This window comes from Bubalus bubalis, chromosome 16, assembly GCF_019923935.1.
Source record: "Bubalus bubalis isolate 160015118507 breed Murrah chromosome 16, NDDB_SH_1, whole genome shotgun sequence".
Lineage (NCBI taxonomy): Eukaryota > Metazoa > Chordata > Mammalia > Artiodactyla > Bovidae > Bubalus > Bubalus bubalis.
Window position 1 is genome coordinate 27,085,103 of NC_059172.1, and position 23,858 is coordinate 27,108,960.

At 38.8% G+C, this 23,858-nt stretch overlaps 1 protein-coding gene across 3 annotated transcripts in view; it reads right to left on the minus strand.

Annotated features, from left to right (window-relative positions):
- Window positions 1-627: 627 nt before the first annotated feature.
- BBOX1 (gamma-butyrobetaine hydroxylase 1) overlaps window positions 628-23,858 on the minus strand; it is a 75,766-nt gene continuing 52,535 nt past the window's right edge. For all 3 annotated transcript variants that reach the window (XM_044929326.2, XM_044929325.2, XM_025266338.3), the window contains 4 exons: window positions 18,635-18,740; window positions 12,347-12,543; window positions 2,522-2,688; window positions 628-788 (listed from right to left, as the gene is read on the minus strand). In XM_044929326.2, the coding sequence (XP_044785261.1) occupies window positions 628-788; window positions 2,522-2,688; window positions 12,347-12,543; window positions 18,635-18,740 (631 nt within the window). The remainder of the gene's footprint in view (window positions 789-2,521; window positions 2,689-12,346; window positions 12,544-18,634; window positions 18,741-23,858) is intronic.

A 23,858-nucleotide genomic window follows, 5' to 3' on the forward strand; every position in this document is an offset into this window, starting at 1 on the left:
TAATAAAAGTAAACAAAGAGATCTTTGAAAATATGATCCCAATATGCTATGCTTGGGAAAATAGCATTCCCAAGCATGCTAAAGACAGTTATATGCAGTCATGAAAAACAAGACCCTATAGGCAACAGAGCAGAAACATGTTTTATTTGAGACAAGTTTTATTTGAAACACAAACTTTATTTGAAACAAAGCTTTATTCAAAAGAAGCTGGATTCATTTTGATATTTGGCAAAACTAATACAATTATGTAAAGTTTAAAAATAAAATAAAATTTAAAAATTAAAAAAAAAAAGAAGCCTTATTTGAAGAGAGAATTTGGTTTAGTACAAGATGATTTGAAGGCATTCTGGAGACTCTCACAGATGGGCAAAAGAAATTAGATCATACATGCATCTGAACAGAAGAGATGCTTTATTTGAAAAAGAGGGAACATGGCTACAACATCTAAAAAGTTGGCATTGTATATGATTAGAAAGAAAAGAGAACTCTTGTGAGAAAGATGACATGTTCAGTGTTAAAGAGATTAATACATAACTGATATGGCTCATGGTCTGTGAAGACAAATAACCTTGTCATATCTTATAAAATACACTCATTGGACTCTTACTGAGGTTAGCAACAACAGAGTCAGTTTCTATTCTGGAGACTCTGCCTTAAGATACGTAGCCTTGACATGACCACATCCCAGTCAGCATAAGCCCCTTCTAGATGGCGGGTTATCTCAGTTCCAGCTTCGTAGCTTCGTCGGCCATGAAGTAAGCGCCAGTTATCAAAGGTAATCACATCACCTAGACAAAGGATTTTTTACAGTATGAATAAATCTTATGTGTAAATGATTTGCTGAACTGGAAAATGTGAAATGCAAAAATAGCAGTGCCATGTGGTTCACATCAAGAAACAATATGTTTACTTCTTTACATAAAATTACACATTCGCTTTTTCATGCAAATCAGACCACTAGATGCTGACTGCTTTAAGCCTTTTGACATCTGAACTACATAGGCTGTCAGGCCCCTGTAGACACTTTTATAATTCTTAAACTATTATCTCCATGCAAAACTTCTGAATTGTTCTTCCTGATTGTTACTTACCTCCTGCTCAGAAGTATTTTCTTTAAATTGAAATATAGTTGATTTACAATGTTATGTTAATTTCTACTATACAGCAAAGTGATTCAGTTACACATATACATACATCTGTTTTTATATTTTTTTCCATTATGGTTTATCACAGGATATAGAAAAATTCCCTGTGCTCTAGAGTAGGACCTTTTTGTTTATATATTCTATATATAATACTTTGCACCTGCTAACCCCCAGATCCCACCCCATCTCCCCCCGACCTTGGCAACTACAAGTTGTTCTCTGTGTCTAAGAGTCTCTCTCTGTTTCATACACAGGTTCATTTATGCCATATTTTGGATTCTGCATACAAGTGATATCATATGACATTTGTCTTTCTCTTTCTGACTTAAGAAATGCTTATTTCTAGTTTAACAGCCGCAGATAATTATAAGGATAGTGACATTCTTGATTTGTCTTTTATATTCTTAGTATTTATGTATGTTATTTCTAAGCCTCATTAAAATCTTGAAGAAAGAGTATTATCTTATCTTTTCATACATAGAAAACTGAAGCTCGGAGAAGTTGAAGCACTTGTCAGAAGGTTTCTGCCATTAAATGGTGAAGCTTGAATTCTAACTCCTTTTTTTTGGGTATTTTTCTCCCATTGCATTTCCATTTTAAATATTACTGCTCTTAAAAATCAACGTGGTATTGACTGCATAGCAGTGAATTTATGAAGATTCTAGTAGTACTTTACTAGATCCAAAGATCAATTAAAAAAAAAAAAAAAGCACAAGAGAAAAGTATCTTCTACTTGGCCCAGTCAACAGGAGGGAGAAATTAGGCCTTTTATTTTAAATATCAAAAGCCTTGAATTTCATGTCACTTTATTAAGTAGAGATGGTCCAGAGAACTCACAATGCTTTCTGCTTCTTTATCCAAGTGGCTGGAATATTTCAGTACGGCTTTGTTTCAGGTAGCAATATGCCTGCCAGATCAGATAAGTGCAGTGAGTAAATATGACTCATGAACTTTAGAGTGAGAGTCATGGGGATAATTTTATCTGTTTACCAAGTTAGAAGAACTAAGTATAAGCTTCAGTTTGTATTGATTGGCTATCAGAATAGAAAATATGTTGTCAGTCTTCGTATCAGATATGAGATTTTATTTGGCCTGTAGCTTGTCTTTCAATATTTATTCTTTAGGTTAGAGGTTATTAAATTTTGATGTGTTTAAGGATTACCTAGGAGCTTATTTAAGAATGAGTATTTTAAAGTCAATTTAGAGCCAGGGTAGGAGCCAGAAGTCTGCTATTTAAGCAAGCTGGCTATACACCAAGACTCTGTTGTAAATTGTTCCACATGCCTCGTCTGAGAAAAACTGCTCTAGATACTGTGCTCAGTGCTTAAGATTGAAGAAAACCCGTTCTTTCAGTTGTATGAGGTGTGTTCACTGACCTGGATTCATCTTGAAAGTAAACTTGAAATCTTTACAGTTCATGAGGTCAACAAACTCCTTCAGAGCAGCATAGAAAGGCTGAACTCTCTCGACAGGTACATCAAATATCGTGTCTCTAGTTGCATTATTGAAGTTGATACGAACCACCTGATCTTTATCGTCTAATCTGTTTTTCAAAGAGAAGAAGTTAAAATATAGAAGTCATGAAGTATCTATTTACATTTGTAAGGGTCATTTCATCTTGGATGATGTTTCTGAAATACAGTATTAAAGAATCCAAACACATGTACAGAAAATACTAAGGTTATCTGTGATACAAAGTGTTTATTGGTTTTTCATTTATTCATTTGGCAAGCGTTTTTGGAAATCTTACCACCAAAGTGCCAGAATAATTCAGATTACTTCAAAATAAATGTTTCTGAGAAATTTAAGTTAAAATGTTTATTTGTTAGGAAAATTAATTCATTCTTCATTCTTTGAAAAAGAGTTGCTTTTACATATTAAAATATGCCTATGCTATAATTCATAGATCAATCAACTTACATGTTTTATCTATTGGGGTTTTAAGTATGATTTTATTGGAGCATTATTGAGAAGAAAGACTTGTTTTTTTAAAAGCTTGAAATAATCTGTTTTAATTCAATCCCTAATTTATAGATGGGGAAACCAAGGCACAGAGAAAGTAGAGTCTAGCTGGAAGTACATTCTTTGGATCTTTCCATCTATATTAGCTATCTTAGTGTACAGGCTTCGAGAAGACTGATACTGTATTTCACTTAATGTTGCATTCCCAGCACTTACATAGAGCCTGGGCATAATAGGTAGTTAATAAATATTTGTTGCATATGTAACTTTGTATATTTTTTAGTACCTTTGGACAGTACCAAGGTCTTTTGAGTACCTTGAGAGATTCTAATATTGTGATCTCTATAGTATTTCTTAGAATGTAAATCATGATCATGACAATATAACATAATACTGTTTTTAATGTAAGAAATAACAGTTCTAAATTTAAGTTTGTTGGTTATAATTAGCAAGGTATGAGCATTGTTTAGACACAGAGACAAAGGAAGAAAAAACTTTTTTAGCTTATTAGGAAGACGGACTTTTAGCCAGTTCTAAAATAGCAACCAACTTTATCTTTTCTTTAGGTAGAAAGAGGACAGATAGAGAAAAACTTAAGGTGGGCAAGGATGGTGATGAAGTGTCAAGAATTACTCCTGGGTCAGCTTAGGAGGTGGTAATGTGAGCCAATAGCTGACTGATGGGTCAAATGGAACAGACTCTGGTACATGTTCCAGGGCTTGGTGACACTGATTTGGGGTCTAGATTAAACTTGGCTGGTTCCTCACATAGAGAGAACCAGTGGTATACAAAGTATGGGTACCTGGTCCCCACACTTGGTATCTCAGATTAACAGTCAATCCTGTGAGTCAATGGCAAGTATAATGATAAAAGCTCTGTCTAGTCAAAGCTACGTAGTCTTTTTCCAGTAGTCATGTATGGATGTGAGAGTTGGACCATAAAAAAAGCTGAGTGCCAAAGAACTGATGCCTTTGAACTGTGGTGTTGGAGAAGACTCTTGAGAGTCCCTTGGACATCAAGGAGATCAAACCAGTCAACCCTAAAGGAAGTCAGTCCTGAATATTCATTGGGAGGACTGATGTTGAAGCTGAAGCTCCAGTACTTTGGTCACCTGATGCGAAGAACTGTCTCATTGGAAAAGACCCCGATGCTGGGAAAGATTGAAGACAGGAGGAGAAGGGGACGACAGAGGATGAGATGGTTTGATGGTACCACTGAGTCAATGGACATGACTCTGAGCAAGCTGCAGGAGTTGGTGATGGACAGGGAAGCCTGGTGTGCTGCAGTCCATCAGGTAGCAAAGAATTGGACACGACTGAGCAACTGAACTGAACTGAATGATAAACTCTTAGAAATAGTCATTAACAGCAACTCTTTGCTAATACTACCTGTTGAACCCATATAAGGAAAGAAACTGTAAGAAAGAAACAGGTGTTCAAAAAAGGCTCTTAGAACTTGAATTTATATATATATATATTGATAAAAATACAAATATGACTGAATAGGCAGTGAAGTGCTCTTCCCTGCTGCCCCATCTTTTCCACATAGATAAAGGATGCTCTATAGCCTGCAGTTTGTAGTTTCATGAACAAAGAATGAAGACAGAGGTCAGTCAGCAGAAGAGACTGTGGATCTTCAGGTTTGAGTGATACAAAGCATAGAGCTTGAGTCCTTTCGATTGATGTATTCATACTGCTAGTTTCAGACTCCTTTCACAGTTTCTGAGGACATTTTGCCTTTTCACTTTATCTTTAAAATTCTAGCCTAACTCCTCCTGACACATATCCCATCCTCTCCCCTTGCATTATTTTCTGTGCATATAACAATGACAGATTTCCCTGGTGGCTCAGATGGCAAAGAATCTGCCTGCAATACGGGAGACCCGGGTTCGATCCCTGGGTTGGGAAGATCCCATGGAGGAGGGCATGGCAACCCATTCCAGTATCCTTGCCTGGAGAATCCCCATGGACAGAGGAGCCTGGCAGGGCTACAGTCCCTGAGGTCGCAAAGGATCGGACATGACTGAGCAACTAAGCACACATAACAATGGCAGCCTTTGCGTCATCCTTCGTGTCACTGATAAGGATGTTACATCTTTGAAACTTCCCTTGGGACTCTTCCGTCCCAGCCACTCTGCTGATTTGTTTCTTTTTCCGCTAACACAATGTACCATGGGATATTCAATGAAATCAGAATTGTGTATTTCATGGTACATTGTATTAAGCTTTCATTTCTGAGTTCATCTTTTGCTCACATGCTCAGTTGTGTCCGACTCTTTGCGACTCCATGGATTATAGCCTGCCAGGCTCCTCTGTCCTTGGGATTCTTCCACCAAAAGTACTGGAGTGGGTCACCATGTCCTCCTTGAGGGGATCTTGGCGACACAGGGATCGAACTCACATCTCCTGTGTTGCCTGCATTGGCAGGTGGATTCTTTACTCATAGCGCCACCTGAGTAAGCCCCTAAGAGTTCATACATGTGGGCAAAAGTAATCAATTCCTCTCTCTCTCTCTGTGTAGTACAGTCTCTGTTTCTTTTAACCTGGTGTTTACTTTCTATATGAGAAAATAAGTCACAAATTTGTTTTTTAACATTCTAGGAAATGACCTGAGGGGAAATAGAAAGTAAATTTAGTTGTGAGATGCAAGGAAGATGTTATTCTGAGGATGGAAGAATGTTAGAGGAGATGTGTGCTTGGCATCATGAGGATCAACTTAGAATGCAAAATTGGACCTTAGTAAGCAGGATATGCTGTAAGTAAAAAGAGGATGAAAAGAAAGTCTTGATGCAGGATATATGCTGTTCAGTTCAGTTCAGTCACTCATGCGTGTCCAACTCTTTGTGACCCCATAGACTGCAGCACACCAGGCTTCCCTGTTCATCACCAACTCCTAGAGCCTACCCAACTCATGGCCATTGCATCGATGATGCCATCCAACCATCTCATCCTCTGTCATCCCCTTATCCTCCCACCTTCAATCTTTCCCAGCATCAGGGCTTCTCCAATGAGTCGGTTCTTTGCATCAAGTGGCAAAATATTGGAGTTTCAGCTTCAGCATCAGTCCTTCCAACTGAATATTCAGGACTGATTTGCTTTAGGAAGGACTGGTTGGATCTCCTTGCAGTCTAAGGGAATCTCAAGAGTCTTCTGCAACACCACAGTTCAAAAGCATCGATTCTTTGGTGCTCAGCTTTCTTTATAGTCCAACTCTCACATCCATACATGACTACTGGAAAAACCAGAGCTTTGACTAGACGGACCGTGCTGGTAAAGTAATGTCTCTTCCTTTTAACATGCTGTCTAGGTTGGTCATAGCTTTTCTTCCAAGGAGCAAGAGTCTTTTAATTTCATGGTCGCAGTCACCATCTACAGTGATTTTGGAGCCCCCAAAATAAAGTCTCTCACTGTTTCCATTGTTTCCCCACCTATTTGCCATGAAGTGATAAGACTGGATGCCATGATCTTCAGTTTTCTGAATGTTGAGTTTTAAGCCAACATTTTCACTCTCCTTTTTCACTTTCATCAAGAGGCCCTTTAGTTCTTCTTTGTTTTCTGCCATAAGGGTGGTGTCATCCGTGTATCTGAGGTTATTGATATTTCTCCTGGTAATCTTGATTCTAGTTTGTGCTTCCTTCAGCCCAGCATTTCTCATGATGTACTCTGCATATAAGTTAAATAAGCAGCGTGACAATATATAGCCTTGACATACTCCTTTCCTGATTGGAACCAGTCTGCTGCTCCATGTCCAGTTCTAACTGTTGCTTCCTGACCTGCATACAGGTTTCTCAAGAGGCAGGTCAGGTGGTCTGGTATTCCCATCTCTTTCAGAATTTTCCATAGTTGGTTGTGATCCACATAGTCGAAGGCTTTGGCATAGTCAATAAAGCAAAAGTAGCTGTGTTTCTGGAACTCTTGCTTTTTCGATGATCCAGTGGATGTTGGCAATTTGATCTCTGGTTCCTCTGCCTTTTCTAAATCCAGCTTGAACATCTGGAAGTTTACGGTTCACATACTGTTGAAGCCTGGCTTGCAGAATTTTGAGCATTACTTTGCAAGTGTGTGAGATGAGTGCAATTGTGTGGTAGTTTGAACATTCTTTGGCATTACTTTTCTTTGGGACTGGGATGAAAACTGACCGTTTCCATTCCTGTGGCCACTGCTGAGTTTTCCAAATTTGCTGGCATATTGAGTGCAGCACTTCACAGCATCATCTTTTAGGATTTGATATAGCTGAAATTCCATCACCTCCACTAGCTTTGTTCATAGTGATGCTTCCTAAGGCCCACTTGCATTTTGCTCCAGGATGTCTGGCTCTAGGTGAATGATCACACCTTTGTGATTATCTGGATCATGAAGATCTTTTTTGTATAGTTCTGTGTATTCTTGCAGAGAAGGCAATGGCACCCCACTCCAGTACTCTTGCCTGGAAACTCCCATGGATGGAGGAGGCTGGTAGGCTGCAGTCCATGGGGCCGCTAAGAGTCGGACACGACTGAGTGACTTCCCTTTCACTTTTCACTCTCATGCATTGGAGAAGGAAATGGCAACCCACTCCAGTGTTCTTGCCTGGAGAATCCCAGGGACGGAGGAGCCTGGTAGGCTGCAGTCCGTGGGGGTTGCACAGGGTCGGACACGACTGAAGTGACTTAGCAGTGTATTCTTGCCACCTCTTCTTAATATCTTCTGCTTCTGTTAGGTCCATACTATTTCTGCCCTTTATTGTGCCCTTCTTTGTATGAAATGTTCCCTTGGTATCTCTAATTTTCTTGAAGAGATCTCTAGTCTTTCCCATTCTATTGTTTTCCTCTATTTCTTTGCATTGATCACTGAGGAAGGCTTTCTTATCTCTCCTTGCTATTCTTTGGAACTCTGCATTCAAATGGGTATATCTTTCCTTTTCTCCTTTGCTTTTCGCTTCTCTTTTTTTCAGAGCTAATTGTAAGGCCTCCTCAGACAACTATTTTGCCTTTTTGCATTTCTTTTTCTTGTGAATTGTCTTGATCCTTGCCCCCTGTACAATGTCTCGAATCTCCATCCATTCCATAGTTCTTCAGGCACTTCTGTCTATCAGATCTAATTCCTTGAATCTATTTGTCACTTCCACTGTATAATCGTAAGGGATTTGATTTAGGTCATACCTGAATGGTCTAGTAGTCTAGAAATTTCCCTACTTTCTTCAGTTTAAGTGTGAATTTAACAATAAGGAGTTCATGATCTGAGCCACAGTCAGCTCCCGGTCTTGTTTTTGCTGACTATATAGAGCTTCTCCATCTTTAAAAGAATATAATCAATCTGGTTTCAGTATTGACCATCTGGTGATGTCCATGGGTAGAGTCTTCTCTTGTATTGTTGGAAGAAGGTGTTTGCTATGACTAGTGTGTTCTCTTGGCAAAACTCTGTTAGCCTTTGACCTACTTCATTTGTACTCCAAGGCCAAATTTGCCTGTTAGTCCAGGTAGCTCTTGACTTTCTACTTTTGCATTCCAGTCCCCTTTAATGAAGAGGACCTCTTTTTATATGCTGAGAAAGGGTGAAAACCCCGAAGATGGGGAATAACCAGCTATATACTAGCTATGCATGCAGGACAAGCATTTAATCATAAATCAGCAACATCTTGACTGCAAACTAGCAAATGTAAAACCTCATCAGTGATGCCCATAAAAGAGCCCAGTGAAGACTGGGGAATCATCTCCTATAATTCAAGTGTGGTGCTGTAGATTCTCTTCATTAATTAAAATATTATTTCTCATTGAGAGAGATACTATGGTCTTGCCTACCACATCACATTTTATGCAAGAAAATTTTATATCTTAAGAGCATCTTGCAAATTCATTATGTTCCTGTCTTGCTTTGGTCATTAGAAACTCAGAGCTGAAATTAAAATCTATCACCAGTAAATAGATTGGATTATGAAAATGATAGCTAGCTAAAATTTATTCTGCTCTTTCTGAGTCAGGCATTGTGACAGGGCTGTCTGTATATTTTCTCTATAATTCCCACTGCAATTGTTATGTGGTAGGTATTAACACTGGCTTTCTAGGTAGCTTAGGTGGAAAAGAATCCACTTGCAGTGCAGGAGACCCTGGTTCAATTCCTGGGTCAGGAAGTTTCCCTGGAGAAGGATAGACTACCCACTCCTGTATTCTTGGGCTTCCCTGGTGGCTCAGGTGGTAAAGAATCCACCTGCAATGTGGGAGACCTGGGTTCAATCCCTGGGTTGGGAAGATCCCCTGGAGGAGGGCATGGCAACCCACTCCAGTATTCTTGCCTGGAGAATCCCCATGGGCAGAGGAGCCTGGCAGGCTACAGTTCACTGGGTCTCAAAGAGTCAGACACCAGTAAGTGACTAAGCACAACACAGCACAAGAATTCATATTACTCCTTATTTTTCTTTTTACTGACAATTATTCCTTTTTGTGGCTTAGCAAGCATAAGTCATTTGACCAACAGCACACAGATAACAAGAGAAGGAGTTGTGTTCATGTGACTGGATTTGTAACCACTAGGTTGCACTGCCATAGCTTAATTGACCAATATTATTATTTTTTTAATCACCACTATTATTTTTGTCCTGGTTTCTTTCTTTATTTTTTATTGTACTGCATGATACTTAACTTTCTCAGCAGCCTCCAAGATCTTTTTGTATTAAATAGGAAATAAGCATCTCAAAAGAATGAAAACATTTAGCCACTAGGAAAATTAACCCAAACAATCAGGGTACTGAAACCCTTGATTAACTGAAAACTCTGTTTCATCTCCTGTTGTTAAAAGCACATTTTAAGTGAATTAATGTTAAAATTTGATATTCTCTAGGGATATCTCTGAGACCTTCATAATGACCAAATTCTAGAATTTCATTACAAAAAAATAACAAGGTCAAATTATGATTCAGATGATGGCTATTTGGTTAACCTCTCTCAAAAGCCAAGTTTTTTTTTTTTTTTTTTTTTTTTGCCTCTATTCACTAGCCTTGCAGAATCTGTAATCATATTGTGTCACAACAAAATGATAATTTGTAATGGCCTTTTAAATATTTAAAACTATCATGTTAAACCTAGGAATCTTGAGAGTTGGTCCTTCCTTTTCCATTCTCGATGACTGACCTCTTAGATAATGTTACTTTGGACCAGGATTTATTTTTTAAAGTATGTCTTCCTCTCAGACCTTTCATCCACTATTTCAGGGAAATATGCTGATTAAATATGCAAAAATATATCCCAAAGAGGACTCTTCTCCACACTGTTGCTGTCCCCACCAGGACCACTTATGTTCGAGGTACCCTCAGCTCTGACCTGCAGTCCCATAGGAGCTCCTTAGCTGGACTTCTTATTCCTGCCCTTGTTCTCCTGCACTATATTGAGCACAGCAGCCAGGGTGATCCACTAAAAATGTAAATAACTTTATATGAATATAGATGTCTCTCTTTTGGTCAAAATTTTTCACTAAGAGTGAAAGCCAGTATTCTTATGATGGTTAACACAGCTTTATATGAACTGACAACCGTCTGGCCTCCTCTCTTAACACTCTGCCCCACAGAGTGGCTTCTTGTGGTTCCTTGACCACACCAAGCATCTTCTTAGGGTCATCCTAGGATCTTTGCTCTAGCTGTTTCTGGAAACTGCTTATCTTCTGAACAAAATTCCTTACTCTTAAGTTTTGCTCAGATATCACCTACTCAGTAAAGCTTGTCCTTGAAACAATATTTCAGTTCAGTTCAGTTCAGTCACTCAGTCATGTCCAAGTCTTTGCGACCCCATGGACCACAGCACACCAGGCTTCCCTGTCCATCACCAACTCCCTGAGTTTACTCGAACTCATGTCCATTGAGTCCGTGATGCCATCCAACCATCTCATCCTATGTCATCCCCTTCTCCTCCTGCCCTCAATCTTTCCCAGCATCAGGGTCTTTTCAAATGAGTCAGCTCTTCGCAGCAGGTGGCCAAAGTATTGGAGTTCAACTGAAACACTATTTAATGGTACAAATTTCATCCTCCCTAAGTCTTTGGCTCTACAGACTCCCCTAACCTGCCTGACTTTTCCTTGTTTCTTAAGCACTTAAAATATCTTAACATTCATTTCAATTTCCTCATTTATTTTAAACATTTCTAATTCTCCCCTCCCCCATTAGTAAGGAAGCTTCATGAGAACAGGAAACTGTTTTGTTTACCAGTGTATCCCATGCACCAACAAGAGTGAATGGCCTCAATAAATATTTGTTGAATGAATAAATGACGATCACGTGTGTATTTAAGAAAGCTGAGTTAGTATATTGGGGATTTGATTATTTATTAAATGAGTTTATTTCATATTATTTGGTTATTTCTCTAAAAGAAGAATATAAACTCAATTGTATAATTGAAGCACCTCAAAATTCATTGAGGTCAGATTAAATCAAATATGTCCTAGAAAAACAATGTAGGATAATTCTCAAATAAAAGGATATATGCGTGGCCTTTGTAGATACTCTCTTATGAAATAATACTACACAAAAAAAGAACACAAAAGGTTCTGTGTAGGGAACATACTATTTTTTGGCATCAATCTGGGGAGATGTTGTTGTTTCTCTGCCCTTGTGGTTCAGTTGAGGCTGACCTTTCTTTGGAGATGAACATGTGATCCAGGGACAGCCAATCAGAATTCTCTGACTTCCTAGCCATGGTGATTCTTCCAGGATGGACGTAAACATTCCGGGCAGCGAGTCTACACCTTTGCTGTAGCTGTTGGAAAATAAGCATTTTCTGTGTGCTGTCATTACCAGCTCTAAGGACAATGAAAACTTGGAGTTTCTACTGATTGTTTTTCAAAATGAAGCCAACACTTCATTTTTGGATGTGTTGGCTAAGAGGTGAAGGAAAAAATAAAAGGTCAATATCAGATGATACTTTTCAACTGCTAGACTATCCAGTTTGAGTTATAGTCTTTCATTTCTGAAAGGGTCCTGATTAATACAATCACACTGATTATAATTATGCAGAATTTATAGTTTAAAAATGAAGAATACATGAAGTCTTAGTTACTTATATTGACTAAGAACAGAGATTTCATGGAGTTTCATATTTTTTTTTTTTTAGTGGTGACAGGGTTCTTTCTTTTTGCCTTCATTCGAGAACTGGGCTAAACAGTTAATATAAAGTAAAGCTGAGAAGTGTATTGGATTTTTCTGTTTAAGCTTTAGGTTAATGAAGCTTTTGCTGTCAACTGTTTTACTGAGATGAGAAACTTAGAAACAGTACTTACTCTATAATTTTGTGTTTGGATTGTACAGAGAAATCACAGTAATCCACTCCAATGTCTGTAAAGTCCACGAAGGTGGAGGACAGAATCTGGAATGCTCGAGGATTTTTTTCCTTGAGCTTTTGGCATACGTTGAATCCATCTACAATTTCGGACTCACCCCCAGTGACGGTTTGCTTTATGCAGTGCAGAAGCTGAACCTAGAAATAGAAACAGAGAACCATGTTTTGAAATGGTGTGCACCTACATTTTTGACAGCTTTAAAGAATGATTCATAAAGGCAATATACTTTTATATCTATCACTTGTGTCAACAGAGAAAGAGGTTAGGGAAAAAAGTTGCTTGAAATCAAAAGTTTACTGTTCAAATAGTGTTACAGTTTAAGACAAGGATGCAATCAAATAAAGTTTGTAAACAAAAGTCACAGATCATAAGAGCAATAGGGAGTGAGCACTTACTGTTGGCTTTACAGAAGAAGTGGAATTTAATTTGGGTAAAGTTGAAGGGATAAGATTTTTGGATACGTAGACTAGAGCAGTGAGAGCAAATCACTTGGCAGTGTTGATGGGTGTGCAAAAACACACACTTCACTGGGTCTCAAAATATCTGGTTTCAGTAGAGGGTTACAACTGGAAATAGTAATCCACTTGGAAAGGTAATTTGGGATCTAATCAGGGGAAGTCTTGAATGTCAGATGAAAGATTGGACTTTCTTGTGCACAGAGAGGAATTGTTAAAGGCTTTTGAATATGGAAATAGTGTAGTCAAGACTGAGTTGAAAATTATTAGTCCAGTGGTGTTAACAAGGGATACAATTTTTTAAGGGAGAAACTTGTAAGAGAGTAACTACTTGAGAATCGAATGCAGTGAAAGTGAAAGTCACTCAGTCGTGTGCAACTCTTTGCGACTCCATGGACTATACAGTCCGTGGAATTCTCCCAGGCCAGAATACTGGAGTGGGCAGCCTTTCCCTTCTCCAGGGGCTCTTCCCAACCCAGGATTCAAACCCAGGTCTCCTGCATTGCAGGCGGATTCTTTACCAGCTGAGCCACAAGGGAAGGCCAAGTCACAAGGGAGGTAGTTCAAGTATAATGATAAAGGAATGAGGTAGGATGAGGCTATGAGGATGAATAAGCCCCAAAAATAGTGGGAATGAGAAACCAAAAGGATGGTAAGTGTTAGTTACTTTTACTAAGATTTAGAGAAAAATGCTTAATATGATTTCATTTTGGAAAGCTAAATGTGGTGATATTTTAAACAATATTCTTTTGAATGGAGTTATTTTCCTTGGTTATGTGATTCCTTTTACTAAGTCAGCATGGGTGGGTGATTTTGAATATCTAAATTTAGACTGTGATTTTCTGCATAAAGAAACTAACACTCTTCAGCTGTGAAAACTTCCTTCTTCATGAAATAAAAATAAAAACCAATGTCTGACAATTTTTATACAAAGGAAGAGGCAAATATGATCAAATACACAGACTGGGGGATACCAGTATAAGTGGGGAAAATATCCATTTAGCTTGGCTAACTCTGAAGATTGCTAGGGCAAGTGCTGCCCATTAGAACTTTCTGTGATGATGGAAGTGTTCTTCCATGAGCCCAATGTAGTCATCCCTAGTTCTGTATGTGTATTGTGCACATGAAATGTGGTTAGTTTGTCTGAGAAACTTAACTTTAAACTTTGTTTAATCTTAATTAGTTTAAATTACAACTTAATATGACTAGTGTCTATTGTATTGGATAGCGCAGATTGAAAATAAAAATGCTTTTTAAAATTTTTAACTTTTTAAATTTAATTTTTATTTTATATTGGAGTATAGTTGATTTTACAATGTTGTATTAATTTCAGGTGTACAGCTGACTCAATTACACATATACATATATACATTCTTTTTCAGATTCTTTCCCCATGTAGATTATTATAGAACATGATGAATGTTTACAGGTTTTTTTCCCCCCAAAAGAATATTCTATCTTTTTTACTCTCCCTCTGCCAGCAAGCCACTCCCTCTGCCTGGAATGCTGGCTCCTAATCTGTGCCTGACTGATCTCAGAACTTCAGAAACTAGTTCACTTCTTCTCTGAACAGCCCCCATTCTGCATGACCCAGCCAGCATTTGGTATCTTTGTTTGTTCAGGAAGCTCTTGCCCTGGTGCTGATTCTGTTGTTTTGGGACAGAATCTCCTCTGGTCCATCTCTTTGTAAACTGTGAGCTCCTGGAGGGCAGAAACAACATTCCCTATGCTTCTTTGACTCCTACAGAGTGCCTCATTGGTAACAGATATACAATGAATGTGTGTTCAGACAAACCAAATGTGTCAGTCTGAAGAGGCCACACGTGACTTCTCCCAATGTGTGGCTGTGAGAAATCCTGCCTCCTTCCAAAATCGTACAAAAGTTCTATTTAAAATATAATATACACATGGTCTTAAATTATGGTGTTGGGCTAGGGGAGAAGGAGGAGACAGAGGATGAGATAGTTCGATGGCAACATTGACTCAATGGACATGAGTTTGAGCAAACTCTGGGACATAGTGAAGGCCAGGGAAGCCTGGCGTGTTGCAGTCCCTGGGGTCTCAAAGAGTTGAACACGATGGAGTGACTGAACAACAAATGCATATTTATTCATTCCCTACAACAGTCTTTAGAATTTGATAATTTCATCTCCATTCTGTAGAGGAAGAAACTAGGACTCAGGTGTAAAACTGGCCAGCTGGTAAGAACTCTGCTAATATATGGCAAAACTAGTGTTCAAACCTTGGCCTTTGTGCTTTAAATCCTCAGACAGCAAGTTCCTTTCCTGTGAAGGGAGAAGTCCCTTTACAGCACTGTTATTAATTCAGTATTGTGTGGTGTGTGAGTTGTGTTTTGTAAACTTAAACTTCCATTTTTAGATTGATGACACCTCATTTTCTGTGGAGAAGTTAATGGCACCCCACTCCAGGACTCCTGCCTGGAAAATCCCATGGACGGAGGAGCCTGGTAGGCTGCAGTCCATGGGGTCGCTGAGGGTTGGACATGACTGAAAGACTTCACTTTCACTTTTCACTTTCATGCATTGGAGAAGGAAATGGCAACCCACTCCAGTGTTCTTGCCTGGAGAATCCCAGGGACGGGGAGCCTGATGGGCTGCCATCTCTGGGGTCACACAGAGTCGGACACGACTGCAGTGACTTAGCAGCAGCAGCAGCAGCAGCATTTTCTGCTATTATGAGAGAACTGACCTAAATGAATAATTGCTCATCCTTAAATTGATGTCTTCTTTTTGAGCTTGAAAAAATGTGCATAAACTGGCCAAGTCATTGTAGAAAATCAGCTCATTGCCAAGGCAATGAGGGGTGAAGCAGCATGATTAAAAACAAGATGAAATGGAAATATCAACCTCAAGTCTCTCAAACTCCAAGAAGGCAAAGCAATAACATAACTTGGTCTGTGGTAGAATCTGTGTTCTTCAAATCCTTTTTAGACTCTGCCATAATGAAGTCACAGAATATTTTAAATATAAATCTTTAAAACAAAGGTCAGCTGATGTCTTTTACATATGGCAAGGCCAACTAATAATCTTCTTTTGTATATGTACATTTTAATGCAATCCTATGAAAGAAAAAAAACGATGGACCCAGACAACACTTTCATTGCACATTCAAAAGGTAAATATATGCCTGGTGTGTATAAAACCCACAAAATTTGATGTCATGCAAGTCATTCAGAACCAAAATATTTCCTTTTTAAATGTTACTTTATGGCAGCATGTGACTTTTGGCCTAGAGACACTGAATGAAACAACATCTGTGTTTCATTAAAGATATGTCTCCTTATCCTGCCCCATGTGATTGAAATTGATCAAACTGAACTCTCAACAGGTAACTCATTATACAGATCATTTCATCTGTACTGAAAAGAATATTGGTTTATTCTATTTGCTATAAAAGAACTCAAACTTTGGTTCAAAAACCTTTGAATAATTCCAAAGTGGAAACTTAATAGCACAAGCAAGTACATGAATTTCAATCATTATTTTACTAGAATCTAGACATTTCAGGAATCATTTTTTATTTAATAATCTATCAGTTTATTTAGATTTGGACCTTTCACTTGCTGATAGAGATTGGTACAACTTTGTGGCATTTTAAACTTCTTTTTAGCATATTTATTAAGTCTCTATTACATCTAAGGTACTGGGCTAAGTTTTGAAATAATATGGAAGTAAAAGATTCAATTCCTGTATTTCATGTGTTTGTAATGTATGACAATGTCTATAAATAGTCAGCATGTTACAGAAATTATGGTAATTAGAAAGTCCAACTCATGATCCCTAAGATGTGGTAAAAAATTTTGATGGAGGCCTTGTTTCAAGTTCAAGTTCTCTATTACCCTGTGAAAGTATTTAACCATGCTGGGCGCCTTCATTTAACATAAAAAGACATGATTGCTTCTATTTACCTTGAAGGAATGCTAAGAGGCATCAAATAAAGCAATATAAGTAAAAATGCTTTGAAAGAATATAAAATACAGAAAGTGTAATATAATATACTATGAAAATGTCAAACTTTACACTTCAGGAATGTTTATGAAGTCATTTGATCACTTTTCTGTAGGCTTTCAATTTTAACCCTGAAACAAAACATAAATTCATAAAAAACCAGGTAATTTAAAATTTCAAATAGAATCTAGTTTTCTAGTCTAATTTTAAGAACTTTATTCCCTTTGACTTCTCCAACTTGTCTTTGGCAAATGAACTGAGATGATTAGTTTGACTTTGAACCCCCAGGGTTTTAGGAAATTTCTGGGCCACATTGAAAACAAATCACATTGTGTGTCTTCCCCTCAACCCCTTCCTGAAAAGGTGACTATTGAGGGTCATTTCACTGTCGCAGTTAGTGCAAAGAAATCACGTGGTATTTTACAATCAACAAAGTAATTTGAAACAGGTGAAGTAAAATACTAGCCTAGCTTAGTTAATACTGATGACGACAATGGGTAACAAAGGCATGGAGAAGCGTGTCCAGTTAATATGATGAAAAACACAGATGGATTTTGACTTTCCCCCATTTCACCTTCGTTAGCTAGAGAATTACCCCAAATTTCCACTTTAATTTATCTTTGAAGATACACATTTCTGTGGGGCTATTTCATTTAGTTGCATTTAGCTCTAAAAATAGGAACAACATCTCTTTTCAAAGGTAGTTTTCTGACCATTTATTTCTTGGTTTAGCAAAATGATGCTTTTGTGAAAATGCAGCTGTTTAGTAAAATGGTAATGTTGTAACAAGGTAGTACACAGGGAGGCTTCCAGAAGATCTGGAGGATTTGTGCTCCATGGTGAACATCTCCCTCCTTGATGAAGAATCGCATAGATGGGAGAGTAGATGGTTTCCCAAAACAACCAAAGTTATTCTGCTTCTTGCATTCACACCCCTTTGTGGTATGTATTTGCAGCTTCTCCCGCAAAAGATGGCCTCTACTTCCTCACCCCTTAAGTCTGGGCTAAAACCTTTGACCAAAAAAGCTTGAAAACATGGCAGAGATGACACTGTGCTGATTGCTAGCCTGGGTCTCAAGAGGCCTTGTATGTTTCAGCATGCTCTCTGGAGATCCTGCTACCTGCTATGTAGCAGGCATAAGCCTGGGCCAGCCAGGGCGCGGGTGGGGGTGTTGGTGTGTGGGGAGATAATAGATCAGATGGGGCAGGGACAAGTCATCTCAGCCACCACCTAGGTCCACCAGTCCCTTGCAGACTCAGCAGCAGCAGAACTACTTAGCTGAATATAGCCAAAATTGTAAAACCATAGTCAATGGCTGTGCTTTTAAGCTGGTAAGTTATGGAGTGGTTTTGTTTGTTCATTTGTTGTTGTTGTTTTTTTTTACTGCAATAGTTAACTGATAGGATTGGTGGCCATGTGACTTTGTGGGAAAAACTCTACATTGTGTTCCCTGGTTTTATTTTCTCTTTCAGCTCTCCAGGGAATGTTAAATGTTCAAAAAGACCTCAAGATATAGTGCTGTGGTAAAATGTCTTGGCAAAGCAGTAAGTGCCAGTAGTTATTTCCAGGGAGAAATGAAGAAATGTGAAAAAAAAAAAATAATACATGTAAATCTTCTATCCCTTGTGAATGTGAGGCTGTTCAAGATTTAGGTACAGAGATTTTGTGAGTTTGGATTGTGTTTGGAGAAAGATCTACATTAAGACAAATTAACTAGTGAAACATACAGTTTTTTAGGCTCAAAATACAGGAGAATACTGGTCCTTGGCCTGCCTTGTGGAAAACATGTTGAGGCTCACCTTACCCCAGGTGGATGATGGAGGGCTGGATAATCGGTGTGAAAGCTTAGCTTCCCGGTTGTGTAAGCCACATTGTTTGCATCGATTTTGTCTTGCACTTGCCAGGTATGTCTGTAAAATACAAGAAACATATGTTTAAACAGTCTGTCACTTAGCCAGAGGAAATGTGTTAGAATGAACTTGAGACACGGGAGAAATGGAAACTTCATCTTATGAAATAATTACCATAATGACTACGAGCCAGGAAAAGAGTCTGACCTTTCTTTGTCCAAAGTAGCCTTCTCAGAATCAGCTTCTCATTTCACTTCTCCTCTCCAAAAAAAAGAGTACAGAGTTTATAAAGAGGTGTATATGAGATTGTGGGCTTCCCAGGTGGCTCAGTGGTAAAGAATCCTCCTGCCAAATGGAGGAGACACAGGAGACACGGGTTTGATCCTTGGGTCGGGAAGAGCCCCTGGAGGAGGAAATGACAACCCTCTCCAGTATTCGTGCCTGGAAAATTCCAAGGACAGAGGAGCCTGGCGAGCTACAGTCCATGGGGTCACAAAGAGTTGGACATGACTGAGTGACTGAGCATGCACACACGCATATGGGATTGTAGGTTATGTTTTTAATAGCTTAATGCATTTAAAAAGTGAATTATTGAGGCAAAATTTATAGACTATGAAATGGCCATTTTAAAATGAAAACATCATTGACATTCAGTGGCATTAGAACATTTACAATGCTGGTAACAAATGCCTGTTTATATAGTTTCAAAACATTTCCATCACTCCGAACTAAAACCTACTACCCATTATGCAGTTTCTTTCCACTTTGTCCTCTTCTCAGTCTCTGGCAAATGCCCACCTGCTTTCTATCTCTATGGATTTAACTACTTTTGTATATTTAATATAAATAGAATCATACATGTGACTCATGTGCCTGGCTTTTTTCACTTAACATAATATTTCTGAGATTCATCTATGTTGCAGCAGGTATCAGCACTTCATTCTTTTTTATGCTTGAATAATGTTCTATTGTATGGATATATCACAATGTGTTTATTCATTCATTATTTGATTGACATTTGTGGTGTTTCTACTCTTTGGTTACTGTGAATAGTCCTGGTATGAATATGTGGATTTTCAAGTACATGCATTTATTTGAATAACTATTCTCAATTTGTGGAGGTGTGATATGAAGGAGTAGAATTATGGGGTTATATCATAATTCTATCTTTAAGCTTTTGTTCAGTTCAGTTCAGTCGCTCAGTTGTGTTCAACTCTTTGCCACCCCATGAACCACAGCACACCAGGCCTCCCTGTCCATCAGCAACTCCCAGAGTTCACTCAAACTCATGTCCATCGAGTTGGTGATGCTACCAAGCCATCTCATCCTCTGTTGTCCCCTTCTCCTCTTGCCCCCAATCCTTCCCAGCATCGGGGTCTTTTCCAATGAGTAAACTCTTCGCATCAGGTGGCCAAAGTATTGGAGTTTCAGCTTCAACATCAGTCCTTCTAATGAACACCAAGGACTGATTTCCTTTAGGATGGACTGGTTGGATCTCCTTGGAGTCCAGGGGACTCTCAAGAGTCTTCTCCAACACCACAGTTCAAAAGCATCAATTCTTCGGTGCTCAGCTTTCTTCACAGTCCAACTCTCACATCCATACATGACCACTGGAAAAACCATAGCCTTGACTAGATGGACCTTTGTTGGCAAAATAATGTCTCTGCTTTTAAATAGGCTATTTAGGTTGGTCATAACAGTCCTTCCAAGGAGTAAGCGTCTTTCAATTTCATGGCTGCAATCACCATCTGCAGTGATTTTGGAGCCCCAAAAAATAAAGTCTGACACTGTTTCCATTGTTTCCCCACCTATTTGCCATGAAGTGATGGGACCACATGCCGTGATCTTAGTTTTCTGAATATTGAGCTTTAAGCCAACTTTTTCACTCTCCTCTTTCACTTTCATCAAGAGGCTTTTAGTTCCTCTTCACTTTCTGCCATAAGGGTAGTGTCATCTGCATATCTGAGGTTATTGATATTTTTTCCTGGCAATCTTGATTCCAGCTTGTGCTTCCTGCAGCGTGGCGTTTCTCATGATGTACTCTGCATATAAATTAAATAAGCAGGGTGACAATATACAGCCTTGATGTACTCCTTTTCCTATTTGGAACCAGTCTTTATTCCATGCCCAGTTCTAACTGTTGCTTCCTGACCTGCATACAGGTTTCTCAAGAGGCAGGTCAGGTAGTCTGGTATGCCCATCTCTTTCAGAATTTTTCACAGTTTATTGTGATCCACGCAGTCAAAGGCTTTGGCATAGTCAATAAAGCAGAAATAGATGTTTTCCTGGAACTCTCTTACTTTTTTGATGATCCAGCAGATGTTGGCAATTTGATCTCTGGTTGCTCTGCCTTTTCTAAAACCAGGTTGAACATCTGGAAGTTCATGGTTTATGTATTGCTGAAGCCTGGCTTGGAGAATTTTAAGCATTACTTTACTGGCATGTAAGATGAGTGCAATTGTGTGGTAGTTTGAACATTCTTTGGCATTGCCTTTCTTTGGGATAAGAATGAAAACTGACCTTTTCCAGTCCTGTGGCCACTGCTGAATTTTCCAAATTTGCTGGCATATTGAGTGCAGCACTTTCACAGCATCATCTTTCAGGATTTGAAATAGCTCAACTGGAATTCCATCACCTCCACTAGCTTTGTTTGTAGTGATGCTTTCTAAGGCCCACTTGACTTCACATTCCAGGATGTCTGGCTCTAGGTGAGTGATCACACCATCGTGATTATCTGGGTCGTGAAGATCCTTTTTGTATAGTTCTACCACCAAATTGTTTTCCACAGCAGCTCAACCATTGTACATTGTCACCAGCAATGTGTGATGGTTCCAGTGTCTCCACATCCTCACTGTACTTGTTTTCTTTTTTTTTAAATTAAGTTTTTATAACTATCTTAGGATGTGAAGTGGTAGCTCATGGTTTTGCTTTGTAATATCCTAATGGCTAATGATGTTGAGCAACTTTTCCTTGGAAGATGGAAACAATGGGTAGTTGGAAGGAAGCTGTGTCTCAAAATAAACCGAAGTTGGTCACTATATACACATGCCATTTTATTGTTGTTATAATGTCCACCTATTATATTATGTTCATGAGTGAGTGAGTGAAAGTTGATTAATCTTGTCTGACTCTTTGCGACCCCATGGACTATATTGTCCATGGAATTCTCCAGGCCAGAATAGTGGAGTGGGTAACTATTCCCTTTTCCAGGGGATATTCCTAACCCAGGGACTGAACCCTGATCTCCTGCATTGCAGGTGGGTTCTCTACCAGCCAAGCCACCAGGGAAGCCCTTATGTTTATAGTCGTGAAATCATTTTCAATAACTATATATTGAGCAAATGTATTCGAGTCCATGTATCGTTTTAGCATTAAAAATATAGTTGGGAACAAAAAGGACAAACAAGTAATTACCAAATCTAATATCAGGCAGAGATAAGTGCTATAAAGAAAATAAAGCCAGTTAAAGAGACAAAGAATGGGGCCAGAAGAACATCATGGTAGAAATGATGCTTTGGGAAGTACTCTAGAAAGAGCTGAAATTTTTCATAGAGGCATGAATTAAATAAAGGAAGGAGAATGTGAATTTCTGAGAGAGGTATTTGAGGCAAGGAAATGTGAAATGAAAAGGTTGGGCTTCTTCCCCATTCTCTGAGATTGAGGATGAAATTAGCTATTTTGGTCTTTTTTTTTCTTTTTCTCATTTAAATTTAGGGTGGAAAGCCTGGTGTATCTTTCATTAAAGATTAGAGAGTCATCTACATGTGGCCATGAACTGGAAAGAGACCTAGTGAAAGGAAAAGAGGGTATATATAGCATGCTGCTGCTCATTTCAAGTATGAGTCAGGCAATCCATTATATCGTCATGACTATAGCCAAGAAATACATGTTCTCTATGAAGTTCATGTCATTCCATGGCCCATATATAATACAGATTCAGACTATTGTCAACATCAGCACTCCAAGAATAACCAACATGTAGTAAGGGATTTAAGGATACAAAAAAAGTAATTGTATCGAGTTTTAGAAGACATAAGATCCTCTAAGAAGATGATGCTGTTGACACTGTCAGGAGGAAATGACTTTATTTAGATTTTCTTCCCTAGAGTGAAGATGGTTTTGCACTGATCCATCTACATTCTCTTTCCTGATTGCTCCTATGATCAAGAGTAGAGGAACCGAGTTTTTCTGTGGCCAGAGCTGGCTGAGATTCAAGGTGTGAACTTCAGCCAGGGAACAGAGCTTTTCTTTGACACTAACTGGCTTCCACAGAGATGAGGCTTGTGACTTGGCCTCTTCAGAGCACTTCTCCAGCCCTCTGAGCTAACTGGCAGGGGATAATAAACATTTTTTAGCCCTTAAGTGTCTTAGGCACGGTATGGGATGTATAGCCTAAAAGTCTACACTCACACATAATGATAAATCCCAGGAAAGGAGTTTGCCAGTTCCAAGAATAAAACATTCTCTTAATAGTTATAGCATAAGTCTGGAAAAATCTTAGAAATGTCATTTGATCTACCTTTCGACCTCCTTATAGAAATGAATCATGCCAGGAAGGCTGCTGCTGATTGTCTATGACTCTAAGTTTTCACTTATCCTTTTCAAATCCAAATCTCCAATAAAACACAGCAGAAATAAATGCAAACATGATGCATTGGCCTATGTAAAAAGCATTTTTTAAAAGCCCACTTGTGGGCCTTAGTGAGATTAGGGTGTACTTACAAATGCACCTCTCATTAGTGATATATTCTTTGGATCTAAGTAAGGCAACAACTAAAGCAGATTATCAGGAGTTATGATGCAACACAAGTGGAGCACCAGATTGTTCTAAAGCTGGGGAAGCAGGCTCAGTGTAGCATCTATATCCAGTGGTATAGACCTGTTGGCATTGCCCTGGGGCAGGTAATTGTCACTGAATGAATAATACTGTTTTTGCCAAAGTGAAAATGAAGTTGCTCAGTCGTGTCCGACTCTTTGCGACTCCATGGACTGTAGCCTACCAAGCTCCTCTGTCCATGGTATTTTCCAGGCCAATAGTACTGGAGTGGATTGCCATTTCCTTCTCCAGGGGATCTTCCTGATCCAGGGATCGAACCCAGGTCTCCCTCATTGTAGACAGACACTTTACCATCTGAGCCACTGGGGAAGTTTTTGCCAAAGACTACATTAAATAAACCT